The 17,172-nt window shown below is 35.1% G+C and overlaps 4 protein-coding genes across 4 annotated transcripts; 1 reads left to right on the forward strand and 3 right to left on the reverse strand.

Moving 5' to 3' along the window:
- Positions 1-1,707: 1,707 nt before the first annotated feature.
- On the reverse strand, positions 1,708-4,266 carry LOC124638228 (venom carboxylesterase-6-like). The gene is made up of 3 exons (XM_047175127.1): positions 3,985-4,266; positions 2,358-3,706; positions 1,708-1,988 (listed from the first exon to the last, which is right to left on the reverse strand). Exons 1-3 carry the CDS (start codon positions 4,174-4,176, stop codon positions 1,766-1,768), a joined length of 1,764 nt encoding a protein of 587 aa, XP_047031083.1. The 5' UTR covers positions 4,177-4,266; the 3' UTR covers positions 1,708-1,765.
- A 455-nt stretch (positions 4,267-4,721) lies between these two features.
- Positions 4,722-7,340, reverse strand: LOC124638229 (esterase FE4-like). Its single transcript, XM_047175128.1, has 3 exons — positions 7,078-7,340; positions 5,243-6,600; positions 4,722-4,994 (listed from the first exon to the last, which is right to left on the reverse strand). The coding sequence occupies exons 1-3, from the start codon at positions 7,270-7,272 to the stop codon at positions 4,796-4,798; spliced, it is 1,752 nt and encodes a 583-aa protein (XP_047031084.1). The 5' UTR covers positions 7,273-7,340; the 3' UTR covers positions 4,722-4,795.
- A 3,206-nt stretch (positions 7,341-10,546) lies between these two features.
- Positions 10,547-13,045, reverse strand: LOC124638455 (juvenile hormone esterase-like). Its single transcript, XM_047175425.1, has 3 exons — positions 12,795-13,045; positions 11,127-12,466; positions 10,547-10,768 (listed from the first exon to the last, which is right to left on the reverse strand). Exons 1-3 carry the CDS (start codon positions 12,993-12,995, stop codon positions 10,549-10,551), a joined length of 1,761 nt encoding a protein of 586 aa, XP_047031381.1. The 5' UTR covers positions 12,996-13,045; the 3' UTR covers positions 10,547-10,548.
- Positions 13,046-13,440: 395 nt separating this feature from the next.
- Positions 13,441-16,436, forward strand: LOC124638479 (juvenile hormone esterase-like). Its single transcript, XM_047175450.1, has 4 exons — positions 13,441-13,466; positions 13,925-14,063; positions 14,448-15,733; positions 16,235-16,436. Exons 1-4 carry the CDS (start codon positions 13,441-13,443, stop codon positions 16,431-16,433), a joined length of 1,650 nt encoding a protein of 549 aa, XP_047031406.1. The 3' UTR covers positions 16,434-16,436.
- The last annotated feature ends 736 nt before the right edge of the window (positions 16,437-17,172 follow it).

Below are 17,172 nucleotides of genomic sequence, written 5' to 3' on the forward strand. Positions count from 1 at the left end.
CAGACTGCCCAAATAAAGCCTTAACTGTATTGCATGATTTTTTTGTGAATTTCGCAAAAGTAAAAAAGAAACACAATAAACGAGCTTCTCAATGAGTACTTTAGTGCTGTCCAATTTACTTTAATGGCGTAAATAATTTCAACTGCTAATTAACAACTTGATTGTATTAAGTATCTACTTTTATTTGCTCGAGAAATTAACCATTACTGTTAATGATGTCATATAATCATATAAAACTAAAACAATTCGTTTCGGTTAGCAACAGTTAAGTAAAAATTATGGCACTAGCTTCTGACCGCGGTTTCACCGGCGCGGCGTCTGCGGGAACTACCTCTCGCACTTACTCTGCTAAGTTTCATCAAAATACATTCGACTGTTTGTTCTTGAAGAAGTAAACCAATACGCATCCCATCTCACAAATTCATCTATAAAATGTGCGATTTCTGTGCTATAAAATCCTGGCGGAAAATTGTGGAACTAAATATTTTCTCTGGTTAGCCTAGTGGCGCCATCTATGTTGACTATGTAACTCCAAACAATGTAGTTTTCCTAAATACACTAGATGGCGCTGGCTGTTTCAATTGTAATTAATAAACTATTAACAAACTATTGTTGTTCATGTCTTGGTAGTGCAGCTTTTTGCCGATAATAAGGTAGTACTCGAAGCAGCTTCAAAATGGAGACTAAAAAAATAACAAAAAAAAGTTCCTGCTTATAATGAAACAGCAACTGCAACTAATAATAACTTTTGAAAAAGTAATTGAAAGACTTTTTTTTTCTTTTTTTTTAGCGACGTTAAAAATCATCAAATGACCCCCCCTCTCGCTGTGGGTTAGCAGCGGTGAGGGAGTGTCAGACTCTTACTGATTAAAAACTGTCGTGTTCCGTCGTAGGCCTTTTATGTACATACCAGGGCCGCGGTATCTCTTTCGAACAACCCGCAGCCCCGGCAGGCCCTGGCCCTACTGGGCCCCGCTGGCTACTTAAAGACTTATTGCAACAAATTAAAATTTTTAATTGAATTTCTACAGGGAGCAAAAAGATGCTCATAACTTCCTTGCAGCATTAAAGAAATGTTTGTACGGTAATGAGCATGTTATATTGTAACATCAGCAATGGATTATAAAACATTACCAAGGAAGAAGCAGCTTTATTAAAACTTCTCTTCATGTTACATAATATTTGTTGAAAAACTTAATTATTAGTCAATACGTACTTATTCGATAAAGCCGGTTCACATCAACTTGGAGTTGTTGTTGTTCAAGAATGTTTTCAGCACATGTTCAAGTTTAGACAACTTTTGGAACCTGCTAACTATGTATTAATTACGATAATTTTCGTCTTAGAAGACGTGAAGCGGGTGTGTTACAGATAACTTGATATTTCTTCATTAAGTAGTAGCTAGATTTTTTGGTAAAAACATATATTTGATTTAAAAAAAATTGCTGTTGGTTTGGTAAAGAAAAATATGATTGGTAAGTACGAAGCATTTTACATGTATCATTTCAAATTCCCACTAAAATCTATTAGTATTATCTGTAGTGTTTCCACGTCAAAACTACTGGATCAATTACAAATATGAACTTTCGTATACAAATAGTCTAGAGGCTTAGAGAGGACATTTCATAGTTTTTATCTGGGTTTGGGGGAATTAGTTCATTGGAGACTCGAGTAGAACCACGGGGAAAATCTAGTAAAAGACATAAAAACGTATTAAAAAAAAAACACTTTAATTTTTAAGGTCTAACAGTAACTCAAAATATCATCATAGTTCTTCATGACCAGGTTCATCAGTGATAAGCCCATCGACGGCCATCTTGGAATATTTATCTAAGAGATTGTTCCAGAACTTCTTGCGTTCCCCAAGAGGATTGGTCTTCATGCGGAGTAGCTTTGTGACGTGAAGGTAGTTGGTGTCAGGCTCCTTGCTTATCGGCTTCCAAACAAAGCCTTTGAGTATTGGGTCGTCTTTTGATGGTGTGGGGTTCCTGAAAATAAAAGTGGGTAAATTATTGTTTGTATTTTTTGAGGTAAAGAGAAGGGGTCGTCTTAAAAATTAGAATAAAATATACTCTCTATTTGGAATGAGTGGAGTGATCAAGTTCATAACTAATTTACAGATACAAAGAAAAAACATTAAGGAAAATGATAATAATAAAAATGTACCTATCTCATATACCTCAGCCTCTTTTCAGTGTTACTGACATGAATCTTTCTAATTAAAGTGAACAATGTTTTTAGTAGAGTTGTTCATAGGGCAGAAAGACTCAATCTAAGCTATTGTATTGTATGCCTACATACTTGCTACTATCGTCAGTTACGGATATGATTCTTGTTCCATAATAGTTTTTATTTACCTTGTTTTAGCGAAGTTACTCCACATTCGGACCATTCTCTTCGCCACTTTAACTTCGTTCTGTTCACTTGCTAGACTCAGGATTTGCCTGTAGCTCTTCTTGATACGAGAGCATACGACTAAATAGCATAACTCATCACCCACAGTCGCTCCATGGGGTCCTAAATTATATCTGGAAATAGTCAAAATATACTGGCTGTTTTCGTTCCACTGACCACGAAAATCGAAGAGGTAATAGAAAACAGGAGACGATAAACTTTCTGCCATTTTGTGCGCAGCTAAATCTATTGCAAAATTCTGCAAAGCATCCGCCATGTACTCAGAGTACTCTAAAATATTCCCATAATGAAGTGATTTGTCTTCCAAATAAAAGTTCACGATTTCTTTCCCAGCTTCCTTGTATTTAGAACTTTCGCGATTGAACCTGAACTCTGTTCTAATTGGGAACTGTAATATATTTTGTTCAGTTTCGTCAGTCAAAAGTCTGGGTTCAGCTATTAAGTTAGTTGTGAGATCCAGACCTTCTCGTGAATTGAATCCAATTATGATTGGCACATCAATGACGAACTTCCCCTTTTCTGGTAGAGTTGTTAGAACTCCATCCTCCAAATCATCCTCAATGGCAGGTGCAAATGGGAATGAACTAATCTGATATTCATCATATGATTCATTATCTATTGTATCTATTTCAGCACGTAGAAGTGTTTCCACATCTATTTTTTGCAGTTCTTGTAACAATTCCTTACTGTCAGCTGCTGTGATATTTAAAGCTCCTCCAAGTTGGAATGCCTTCTTCTTAGGATTATTATAAAAGTACATAGCCTCAAAAGAAGTTCCACTTTGAAGAATAGCACCAGAGAAAAGACCTTTAGCCTTTTCTGAGTAAAGTAATATATCAGCCAGTGCAGCACCACCACGACTTCCCATCAAAGTAACTTTGGAAGGATCACCACCAAACTTCTCTATGTTATTTTTTACCCATTCTAGACCTAAAATAAAATCTCTTAAGCCATTATTGCCTTTAATGACACCATCTTCAGTAGTCAGATATCCGAGAATAGCAAGTCGATGGCTTATAGTGACAACAATGACGCCTTCTTCGACTAAGAAATCCGGAGAATAGGTATTAGTGCCATTAAACCATGTTCTGAACTGATCGTTGTAGTCAAACACTATGACTGGGGCATTTCCTTTGACGTCTGGTGTGTAAACACTGATGTACAGGCAATCTTCGGAGCCAGATATACCGAAAGGCTCCTTGTTCCGCATTCTGGAGCTGAACTGCATGCATGTTGGCTTGTTGTCAAAGGCTTCCAAATTGCCATTCCAACCATCGTGCGGCTTTGGAGGCTGAAATAAGACACAGAATTTGATTACATTTTGTATTGCTAAAATTCATTATCTTTTATTCAAATGTTTGCCTATCATGTTAAATTAATATTAACTTCAAGATTCTTTTCATTTCATCGTACAAACAAAATCTCCGTTCCTAAAACAATTAAATTTTATTCCGTAGAATCCGAAAAACCTGTTTTAATTTCCATTTTAACTTGAAATAAGTGTTCTCCGAAATATGTAAGTGTTTTAACAGGTTGGGGTAACCCCGGATTGTTTGCAAATACCCTTACCTGGAATCTTAATTCTCCTGTTGGCGGTTCCGCAAAAGGTATGCCTCGAAAACTATAAAAATCTTGCTTTTTAACCAAACTCTTTTCTACTTTACCTAAAACTACACCTTGTTTTAAACTTATTTCAACCGTATCATCACAAAAACACTGTTTTGTTATTAAAATTGCGAACCAAAATATTAACTTTCTCATGTTAATTGATTCTATGTAATTAATATCGATTCTTGTAGCGAGTAATGAGTTAACACATCATGTTTGTTACCAACTCAGTTTACTAAGACTATAGATAACAAAAGGAGTACGTGGTCTTTGTATTATCTTTCATTGATAATTAATCACAATACCGATAATAAGGATTTTCCTTAGATATTTGGTTAAACCAAGTTAGGCATGTATTTCTTAGTCACACAGGTACCTGGATGTATTCTCAGCCATAATGAGGTCCTAATTTTATTTATAATACAAAAATTGTGGATTGATTTTACTAACCATTTTATAATTAGATAATTTATCTACTTGAAAAACTTCACTCATGACTTTCATGTTATTAGGAAGGCTCATTTCTGTTTTAAGGTACAGGTTTATGCGGTAACTTTTAGTTAAAATCTACGGTGTAGGTACGTATTCTGACTTTGAATGTGACTAACCAATTATGATTAAACTTGATGTTTAAATAAAAGTTTGGTAAAGTCTGTAATTTTTAAACCAAAGTCTGAGTTGAAATAAAATAGACAACATACAAAAAGAACTTTAAATATTATATTTTCATATTCAGTACATTATTTACAAAGGTAAAACCCAATTTTCGTAGTTAGAGTTCATCTTTCAGGTCCTTCACGACTCCATCGACTGCCAAAGCCTTGTACTTGACGAGAAAATCATCCCAGAACTTGATCCTGTCTTCATGAAGGTTCTGCTTCATCTGCAGCTCATCACTGATGACCAGGCAGTCCTTGTTCTCCTTGGTAGCTGGGGTCCAGGTGAAGTCGCTGCCTTGAGGAGTAGGGTTTCTGAAAGCGATGATAAATTAGTACAGGTTTTCGTATGAAGTTGGTTCAGTAAGTAGATTAGGCTTATCAAAAAATTGGTTCACAAGACAAGGAACTTCTGTCCAATTTTGATAAAATTTAAAATTCAGAAAGTAAGGAAACGTTCATTACAAAAATGTTTAAAGTTACAGATTTCATCAAAGTACATCCTAATTATAATCTTGAATCTCATAAAGTTTGTTTGTATTTTATTTTCTCTTTAAACTTACCCAGTGTTAGCAAAGTTGGTCCATAATTTAACCATGTTTCGTAAAACCTTAAGTTCTTCAGTATCTTCATCTTCCAAAACTTTTTTATATATTTTCCTAATCGGTTTACAGAGGAAGAGATAACAAAGTTCATCTCCTGGGGCCGCACCCCAAGTTCCCTCTATCGTCATAGCTTCCTCTAGAATATTATTCTTTCTCATATTTAGTTCTCCACTGTAGTCAAACGTATAGTAGTAAACAGAAGACCTAGATTCGTTGACATACTTTCGTACAGCATAATCTAAGGGGTAAAAGCCCATAATATCGGCCGTGTAAGTCAAATACTCTCCAGGCTTGCTAATTTTGACGTAGCCTTCGTCAAAGTAGAACTCCTTAATTTCATCAATAGCTTTGTGGTAGATATTCGTGTTTAGTTCAAAACGGAAACCAGACCTCACAGGAATGACCACGAGGAAGTCCCGGTCAGCGAATGTCAAGTATTGTGGTTTCCGAAGATAACGTTCATTAATTTCAATTCCTTCTCTAGAATTGTAACCGATCATGACAGGGATTTCTACGTCAAGTAGCCTTTCTTCTGGAAGGTGAGTGACGATTGCGTCGGGGTGCTCTGGCTCAACCACAGGTCCAAATGGCACAGTTCCCATTTGTGACTGCCTGCCTTCATCAGCGCTTACAGAACTTATCTCAGCTGTCACAAGATCATACGAAGACACATGTTGCAACTCATTCAGTAGGTTAGAGCTAGTAACTGCAGTTCTTTCTAATTCTTTGGCTAGTGCAGTGGCCTTATCTTTAGGGTTAGTCGGCATGTATATAGGATTGAATGCAGTTCCACTCTGCATGATTGCTCTACTAAATAGTCCTTTAGCTTTCGGAGATTGCAGTAATAAATCTATAATAGTTGCACCACCGTCAACTCCCATAAGAGTAACTTTTTGCGGATCTCCACCGAACTTCTGCATATTTTGTTGCAGCCATTTCAGAGCTAGAATAACGTCTCTTATTCCATTATTTCCTGGCAGAAGTTCATCGTTGAAAGCTAAAAAGCCCATTGAACCTATCCTGTGACTGATCGTGACCACTATTGCACCTTCTTTAACAAAAAAATCTGGTCCGAAATCTCTGGATGCATTGTGACTTACTTTAAATAGTTCGTTGTAAAGGAATACTATGACTGGCATGTTGAGATCTTCATTGTTTGGTAGTGTTGGAGTATGTATGCTAAGATGTAGGCAATCGTCTTGGCCGCTGAATCCGTATTTCGCCAATGGTCTGTTTGGGATGTTCATATGGGAACATGGTTTCTTTTCCTTTTTGGCTGTTAGCACATCAGACCATCCTTCGTGTGGCTGTGGAGGCTGAAAAAAGGAATAAAAAGTTGATTATTAAATATTAATGTATTTTGCAGTTAATCAGTTTTATATAAATAGAAGATCTTTTCAAATGTTCCCGAATTTAACTTTAAAACTTGTTTACTTTGTGAAATGTATGTACGTACAAGTAAGAAGAGAATATGAAGCCAATAACAGAATTCAAAATAGAAGACGAGTAGTCGCAATGTCGTCTGCGAATACCATTATAACTTTACAGATATGGTTCCAACTTTTATTACAAATATGTACCTACAATGCATAGAACTGTGACTAGATATGCAGACAAAGTATCGTTAATTTTATACTTTGATACAGTAGGAATTTTATGTTTGACTTTAAACGAAGTGCAAATGTAATACACTGCATAAGGTTAGTAGGAACAATTAAATCTACGCTAAATAGAAGATATAGTTTTAATACAAACATATTAAACTCTACGAAATAACTAAAAACAAATCTTACCAAAAATCTAGTCTTCCCTGCCGGTGGCATTCCATAAGGAATTCCCATAAAAGAGTAAAACTTTTCATCTTTCAAAATGGACTTCACTTCGATTCCTTCTACTTTTCCTAAACTAGTCTCTACTATGACATCACTTGCGATTATTTGTATAAAAAACAACACAAAAATCACTATACACGATTTTATTGCTTCCATGTTGGCCGTGTGTTATTAATAATCATTATTTGTAGTACACAATTATCCATGCCGGTGTTACTGACGTGTCCTATAGATAAATTGTTACTAATCTTGGATTTTAGTAATGTTATCTGGAGTGTGATAATGGAGTCTTAAGTACTTTGTGCTTATCGGGATATTAGTTGCTACTGAACTGTGACGATTTTAATTTAGGACTGGATTAGTCAAAGAGGAAAACAGTGACTTCTGAAAGCTAAGAAAATATAGTAAATAACTGTTCTGCTGTTCTTTGAAAAAATATTCTCTTCTGCCAACCTTAATCTTGTCGTGTTAAATTATTTTAATCAATTAACTTAGCTGATATATTTATTTATTTATTTTTATTAAGGTCAGTCAACATCACATTTTTACAAACTTGAGTAGTACATATAAAAGCACGTGCAACAATTTCTTAAAGGCTAACACCACATGCAAAGAAAACGGTAACAATTTTATTATAAAGAAAGTAAGAAGAAGTAATTTGATTACTAAAATTGCAGGAAAGAAATTAATAATTAAGCACAAACAATTACATATTCAAGACGAGTTGAAAATGATTAAAATAAAATAAAATAAAATTTGAAATAAAATCAAAATAACATTATTAACAATTGAATAAATATAAAATATATCTTAGACCGATCAGCAACAACATTTAACAGCAGATTTAGTTACTAGGATTTGTTTCACTGATACATGATTCCACACATTGATAAACACTTTAATATTGACCCTTAAAACTCTGATTTTGTACAAAAAGCACAGGAACTCAAAACGACCTTTCAACGTGAAAAAGACCGCCATATTTTAAAGCTCTTTTTTTTCATAAAGCGTTGCTCTTATTAATTTCATATTCCTTCCAATTCGTGCTATAATCATCTTCATTCCCTTTAATTTCCGCTCCAATAATTTCTTTGGACCAACTCAAAGGTCGAGCCTTACCTTGATGCAAAATAGAAAGCAGAAAAAATATCTTATGAATTAATGTCATGGCTGAAATAATTTTGAAAATATTTTCGGCATTTTATGTCGCGGTGTTCCGCATTAGGTACGCTACGGAAGTATGTTTGAGGGTTAGAATTCTTTTAAATAACTATGTGTCATGATCAGATATATATCTAATTTTCATGTTTAGAGGTATAGTAAAGCTAAATTGATAGCTTTGATTGAATAAATACAGATGTCCCAAAATAGGTACACTACTTACAGCAATCAGCCCTTTTGGGCATACAATAATTTAGGCCTTTTCGGGATTGTCTTGTTCGTGCTTTTTCTATAGAAGATATTATATACAACATGTAACGTAATTAACGCACACCCTCAAACACCCTAATTAGAATATTATGTTATAACCATAATACATACACTGAATTTTTAATGTAACATGTATATGCATTGTTATTTACTAAATTAGTTACACCAATTCTTAGAGAACTTTTTGGTCATACTACTACGCACGCAAATATCGCTCCGCGCGCCGCTCGACTCGACACAACTCGAAACTACGGAAAAAGCCAATACAATAGCAATACACGAAGTCTTATTACTTTGATTCGGTCTATTTGAATTTGTTTTGACTGTACAGGGTTAATATGACAATAATTTCCGTAGTTTTAATTATTTTTCTGATAAAAAATTTCCTATATTAAAATGATATAAATCGATTCAGTAAACGATTCTGAACAAACTAATTTCAGGATGTGCGTTAATTAAGTTACATGTTGTATATGTTATGGACCATGTGATTAATTCGGGCATTATAAATAATGCCCGAGCATTATGAATAATGTCTAGCTTCATCGGGCCAAGTGATTAAAAAATATCTTAACTTCATTATTTATCACATTGCACGGGCATTATTATATTGCTACATGACAGTTGGGCAATTTGATAATAAAGTTATATATTACGCGGTGCGAGGGCGGGGAGGGAAGTACGCATGGCGTGACACGCTTTGACCAATCAGAGACAGCCGTTCTTAATTTTATTTTATGTTATATTTTTAATATGACTTTCCTTAACATTTATATGCAAAAAATAGTGGATTTTTAAGGCCGAAGTCCTTGTGAGGAGGCGCCCGGGTGTCAACACTGTGCGGACAGCCCCGAGGACACGGTGGACCACACAGTCCAGGAGTGCCCTGCGTGGGAAGAGCACCGCCGGGTCCTAGTCGAGACTTTAGGCGGCGGCGACCTCTCGCGTCCGGCCCTGGTTCAGGCCATGGTCCGGGTCGAGAGGGAAGGTCTGCCGGGGCTGAGGGATTGTTCGAAAGACCGCGGCCCTGGTACATAAAAGGCCTACGACAGAACACGACGGTCAGTCAGTAAGAGTCTGACACCCTCACCGCTGCTAACCCACAGGGGGTCATTTGATGAAAAAAGGCAGAAGTCCTTCATAATTAATCCAAATCATGAGGCTGATTATTTAAGTGGTTTAATATTTAGTTTATTATAAGTTAAATGGCAATAACAATAAAAAAATTGAAATTAAATATGTTTGTATCACTTTGCCCAAAAGGTCACGGGCAATATGTACAGTGCCCGGTCAATTTGATTATTTGAATAATTATTATCAAATTGCGCTCTCATATTGGGCATTTTTCATAATGACCGGGCATTATGTATACTGCCCAATTTATCACTTGGTCCATAACATATATTTACCATTAAAAACCATATATTTTCTAAGTTTACTTTAGTTTACTCGCTAAAAAGGTAGTTGGAAAACATCTGAACTATATTACACCGTGACTTTCCTTTCCGTGTTTAAAGGCGAGCTTCACGTGGTATTGATTGAGTCACGTACAGCAGTATCGGGTTAAGACATCGTAAAACACTAGTGCTGCTTAGAAATTGCTTTTTGTATGAATACTTACGTAGCGGAGTAAAGAAGACTTACTGAAACTACTGTAAAGTGAATACATTATTTAAACTAATAGTGAGAGACCATTTTAAAAAAATGCCAGGCTAAATTAAGGGATGAACAAGTTTTTCATATAGAACGAAACAATGAAGATTGTTTGTAGTGTAATCATTAATATAATTTTTCTAGGCATTTGCAGCATACTACATTGACAATTACCATCTGTCTCAGCTAATATCTGGGAGGCTAATAGAGGTATAGTCTGAAAAACAAATGGAAAACAAAAGGAAACTACTAATTAAGTCGATCGGTCGAATCGAGCAGAAAATTGATTGCAAATCAAAACGTTAATCACGTTTGTAATTTTAGTATAATAAAACGACATAAATAATTTTATAACTCATCTTTTTTATTACCAGATTCAGATACAATACCATTGACCGCTAATTTCTCCCATTTTTCAATAAATTGGTTCCAGAAATTAAAACGTTTTTTGTACAAATCTTTCTGTATTTCCATCTGGTTGTCTATGAGGAGATACTCCTTCGATTCTAAGGTATATGAAGGCCATTTCAGGCCGGCTAGTACTTCGTCGTTATCTGGCGTTGGGTTCCTGAAAGTAAACATTTTTGATTAGGTACTTAAAAGTAAATCAATACAGAGTTATTTAATTATTAACATAAACTTAAAGTAAGTTAAATAATCACAATTTAGGAATAAGATGAAGATTATTGTTTAGCTTCTAAAGAAAAGTAATGGTATTTTTTGGTATAAACTTGGTTTATAGTACAATTCTTTATCATTGAGTTCACATTAAGTACTAATCCAATACTAGTTACTTTAGATATTTATTGGTCGCGGGCTGGACAGTTTGTTTAATTTCTCTATATTCGGTATTTTTATAGTCAAAGATAGCTTTTATTTTGTAGAGATACAGAGATATACATATATTTCATTTTGATTACACTTACCCGTATTTAGCAAAATTCGTCCACAGTTTGATCATTTTCTTTTGCATTACTCTCTCCTCAGCTCCCGTATTTTCAATTTTCAAATATTCTTTTACTAGACTAGGACATTTAAAAAGGTAACACATTTCATCTCCAGTAGCTGTTCCCCAAGTACCGTCTTCTATTGTTGAGTGTTTCATTAAATTGTGCTTATTTTCATTTAGCTTGCTTATATAATCAAAATGGTAATAGTAAACTGGTTTTACAGATCTTTCAGAATATACTCTTGCAGTATAATCTACAGCATAATTGGTTGTTGCGTCGCCCATATACGTAATTAGATCAGGAACACTCTTCATTGTTACCTCACCATCCTTGAAATAAAGATCTCTGATTTCTTGAGCGGCTTCATCGTACACATCTTTTAAAGGATTAAATTGGAATTTCAACCGCCTAGGCAGTAAAACTGGAAAATCCTTTTTGAGGAAACTTATGTATCTTGGTTCTAAAAGGTACTGTAACATAGACTCTAAGCCTTCTCTAGAATTAGAACCTATCATGATAGGTATATCAATCTTTTCTGTTGAATCTTCTGGGTATTGTGTAACCAGTCCATCTGGATGATCTTCAACTATTGGACCAAATGCTACGACACTTCTCTGTGTTTCTTTGAAATAATCGCTAGGACTCGCATGCACATCTCTTGACAGTATATCAGGTGCAGAAATTCCTTGTAAATCTTTAATAAGTTTAATATCATTACTTGTAGTTATATTCATCATCTCTCCAAGTTTAAATGCTCTGTCTCTCACTTTTTCTTGCAAATAAGCTGAAATCCAAGATGTACCACTCTGTAGTATGGCTCCACTGAAAAGATCTTTGGCTTTTGAATGAATGAGTAAATCAACAGCAGCCGCTCCACCTTGCAGTCCCATAAGAGTGATCCTATTCGAATCACCACCAAACTGTTCTATGTTATCTCTAACCCACTCTAAACCCTCAACTATATCTTTCAAACCTGAATTGCCAGGCAAAAGTTCATTTTCTAATGACAGAAATCCCATAGCAGCTAACCGATGGCTTATAGTAACTACCACAACATCTTCTTCTAGAAAGAAGTCTGGAGCATAATCCTTAGTTTTATTATAAGAATTTTGGAAATGGTCGTTGTTTATGAATATGATTACTGCTCGTTCCTTTTTGTCTATAGCTGGCGTGAATATATCTAGGTATAGGCAATCTTCGAGTCCATACCACCCTAAAGGCTGTCCTTTCTTCACGTCGTTGTTGAATTGAATGCAAGCACGTTTTTCCTTAGTAGCCGTCAGCGTGTCGTCCCAAGGGTCGACGGGTTGAGGTGCCTGAAAAATATGTGATACGCCATTGTTATATTTCTTTTCCCTGACATAAAACCTTTTTCGGAGTAGTTCATGTGAATGCTTTTTGTGATACGTTTGTGTTGTTAGGGGACTTTGATTGACTGATTTTTATATATGTATCGTGTACCTTCCTGTTCGTAGATTTTTCTCAATTTTAATGTTATACAATAAAATATTTGATCAGAAAATAATAATTGACAAATACAAAAATCACAAATTATAGATATAGGTATTATATTTTTTGTATAGCTTAACGATAAATATTTACACTACTCAGTTTAATTAGAACTCTGTTCGAGTACTGACTTACCAAAAATCGTAGATCTCCAACGGGTGGCTTTGCATATGGAATTCCCATAAATCCATAATAATCCACATTTTTTATTAGCGTCTTCAAAACTTTTCCCGATATTGGTCCATTTGTAGTTTCTACCACAGGTTTATCATCACACACTGTTAGACTTACACCTAATACGAGTAAAATAAAAATATTAATTAATTTAAAATACATTTTCACATATTTATGTCGACTTGTATTAATGAAATGATCGATTCTAACTAATACACCAGGTGAATGATATCGAGTTATCAGGCCACGTTTTTATCTTTATTATGTCCATAAAACACCGGTAAATTAGAAGGTATTAAATAATAATTGGTGAAAAATAGATACCATTGTATTTTTGTATGACGTGTTAAAAATAAAACTGAATAGTTAAGAGTTTGACATTGTTAATTCAACAAATTCATCGGTATTTTATCAAATATATGTGATAAAATATATTCACATAGTTTGATTCAACGTCAAAGGATTTTATTTCATGTATACCAATTACAGGTTCTTAAGAAATGACAATAGTAGGTGCTTGATACTTTAATATTATTTTCAGTATGTTGCACTATTAAACTACAATGATAGTGAACCATTTTCAATTGCCAAATCGCCGATTTGAGCAATGGGCGGCAAGTATAAGGCTGTAAGGTTTGGTTATTATATAGTCAAATGGTGCAACTTTGTCTTACATACAGTACTTACAAACATAAACATTATGTAGGTTGTATTTAATGAAATGCATTACCGGGTAACTCAACTATGTGATGTAGGTACCTGTATTGCAAATCTTCTTACCGAAAGACGAAGGAACGTTCGGACAGAAATTCAGCACCGGGAATATATTAGTCATGTAAATCTACGTGATACAAAGTAACCTTCACAACGAATGCTTATTTAGTAACACTTTCATATATTATGAAAACATTTTCACACCTTTTAATTATGTTTAAATGACGTGTCCTTTAAACTTGCTCCCATTTTGTATACTGATAGCACTAAGTACTATTTGAACGTTCAATCTCATAGCCATTTGTTTACATGGAATTTAAAATGAGTTTCGGTCTAATTTTCTTTTTCCTTGCTACATTGTTTTGTCATTCAAACAGTGATGAAGTGTACGTTATTAATACAAATGGTACGAAAATCGTTGGGAGGAAGTTGTTCACGATTTTTGAAGACAAACTCTATGCGGCGTTTTGGAAGATTCCTTATGCATCTCCTCCTGTCGGAAAGCTGCGTTTCAAGGTAATCATTTGTTCATTATTTGATAACATACATACTGTCACTACATAGTAGGTATAAAACAAAGTCGCATTTTCTGTACCTATGTCCCTTTGTACGCGTAGCTCTTCAAAACTACGCAAACGATTTTCATGTGTTTTTTTTATCAGATAGTGTTTCAAGAGGAAGGTTTATGTGTATAATGCATGTATAATATAGTAGAAAAGCACTAATAATTTTAGAGGTTACCGCAGCGAAGCGAGTAGCCACTAGTAATCTATAAATGATTCTAAATAAAGTTGATGAATAGTCTAGAAAATATTTTTTACTAACAAAGCATATTTTTGAATTACAGATATTTTCAAGCAGTTTATCGCTTTATTAATAAAAATCGTTTATAATTTTCAGCCACCAAATCCGCTGCGTTGGCTCGACAAACCTCTTTACAACTACAGCATACCGTATAATGAGAGCTGTGCATCTGGCCACACTGAAGACTGCTTATACCTATCAATTTACACACCCATCATTGAACATGTATACCACTTTCCCGTCATTGTATGGATCCATGAGAATGCACACAGGCACAGCCCAGACTTTCTAATAGCTGAAGAAGTTATTGTAGTGACTGTATCACTTAGAACCTCCATATTTGGTTTCCTCAATACTGGAGATGATTTCGCTGGAGGCAATATGGGAGCTAAAGATGTTCTGACAGCACTCCGATGGATAAGAGATAATATTAGCCATTTCAATGGTGATTTAAACAAAGTGACTGTTTTTGGATCTGAGTCTACAGCTCCCATAGTCGCATCACTGCTAGTGTCTACTGCAGGCGAAGATTTGTTCCAAAGAGTCATTATACAAGGTGGCAGTGCACTGTCTCCGGCTGATTACAGAAATTATAATTTTGAAGTTATGAACAAATTGTATTGGAATCTTGATGGTCCATTTGAAAAGTTCAATCGAACAAGATTGTACGAGCTTCTTACAAAAAGTGCTACAAAGAAACTTTTAGTGGCCAGCTATGATATTTTTGATAGTACTGAAGTAAGGGACAATCAGAGGCTTATCAATTCATTTCCGCTCACCGTCGAACTATCAGGAAAAGGCGCTTTCATGAACAAATTTCCTTTAGAAGTATACAAGCGAAAAATTACAAATAATGCCGTGGAAGTTATGATAGGATACACCAACTTAGATTCCCTTCACAAACTGGACGGTTTCGTGCGAAACAGGAAACTTCTTAAGTATTTAAATTATAACTTTCAGTATTTATTGCCGTTCGAAGGGAGGAGAGACGAATACGGGTCGAAACTGTACAAGAAGATAAGGAGGAAAATAATGGATTTCTATTTCGTTAATGGAACGGTTGGGGAGAGGAGTCTGCGCCGCTTCGCGAAGTATATGTCGGACCAAGTGATTTATCCGATACTCCGGCAGGCGACCTTGCACAGCCAAGTGTCGTGTAATAATGTTTACTTGTATCGGTTCACGTACCGAGGGCCCTTCAGCCTCGTGTGGAACACGGTGCTGCGTAATTTGAACCTCACCGGAGCGACATCTGGTGATGAAATCTGTTACCAATTTAAATGTAAATCTTTGACTACGGCGTATAATGCGGCAGAGACTTCAAATGAGAGACTCTTTATTAAGAAGATTGCGAGGTTATTGGCAAATTTCGCTAAATACGGGTAAGGTTAATGTAGATTAAATATTTGCTCTTTTCTACCAGTTAATGAATTTTAATGTAAGTGGTTGAGGTGAATCCTTAACGCGGAGTTATTTTCTAATTGTTTTGTCAGTTTACGGTAGGCTTACTTTGATGGTATTAAAAGATTGTTACCTGAGCGTTAGGTACTTTGTGCGGATTTTCACTTGGTATTTTGAAATTAAAATTTGTTTGTATAAGTTTACAAAGGAGCTTATTAATTTGTTTTAGCCGGACCAACCACAGCTATAATACTTAATTGTTTGTGATATTGTATTAAAACAGTTGTCTATCCATATGACAAGTGAATAAGTGAAGTTTGTAAGAATTCAATATTATAAAGCAGTTCAAGTACTTATGTTCATCTTTTTCTATTTTTTGTACATTTTAGTGTAATATCTGTTTTTTTTGCCCTTTTTTGACGTTTATCTTACAGCATAATGCCTTAATCACTACCCATTCCAATTATTTGCATTAATTTCAGGAAACCTACTCCTCATTCTTCGGATGACATCCTAGAAGGATTACAATGGTTACCTCTCAATCCTAACAAGAGTGTAAGACTCCTGAATATGGGCCCTGAGCTGAAGATGATAAAACGTCCAGAAGCTAAGAGAATGGAGTTCTGGACGCAGCTAAGAAATGAATTCTTTCCAGACAGGCTAATAAATGACGAACTGTAATTATGTGTAAGTTTCTTTTAGGTAACAGATTTATAAATTAGCTAGAAAGTGTTCCCATTTTCACTTCATGGTTAACCCTTGGAAAGTTTCCTATGGTATTTTTAAACGTAACTTCGGTGATTCTCTTTGGCAATAATAAATCGGAGCTAAAACATAATACTTACATTCATAGTTAAATACCTACATATTATGCACAATGCACTAGAAAGGACCTAATGAGCGCATCTGGCCGTGCTCTCGCTGTGGTGTAGTCTCACTATAAGACATGTCATCGACACGAAAGAAGAAGACTAGAAAGGACACAAGAAACATACCTAATTTCAAAGCTTAGTAACAAATATACAACCGTACATTTACAATAGTCGATAAATTAATTAAATTAACAACAGCTATAAAATAAAAGTGATTTGATAAGCTAATGCGTTATTTAACACGTCAATAACAGAACTTGAACAGTTTTATGAACACCTACAGCTTGTAGTCAGGTCGTAATTAAATCCGAATGCTCCCAAATGATTTTATATGAGTACTGTCGAGTGGAACATTGCTGTTATGTGTTCGATTTATTGTTTCCAGTTTAGATACTCGTAGGACACGATTATTGGTTTAATTTTAAATTGGAGGAAGTTTGTTTTTGGTCAGTAAATGACAATTTGATTGTTTTCCAACCTTTTAAGCTGTCTTGCAGTCTGGCTGTGGAGCAACTGGATTTAGGAGGTCAGATAGGCAGTCGCTCCAT

This window comes from Helicoverpa zea, chromosome 17 (genome assembly GCF_022581195.2).
Source record: "Helicoverpa zea isolate HzStark_Cry1AcR chromosome 17, ilHelZeax1.1, whole genome shotgun sequence".
Lineage (NCBI taxonomy): Eukaryota > Metazoa > Arthropoda > Insecta > Lepidoptera > Noctuidae > Helicoverpa > Helicoverpa zea.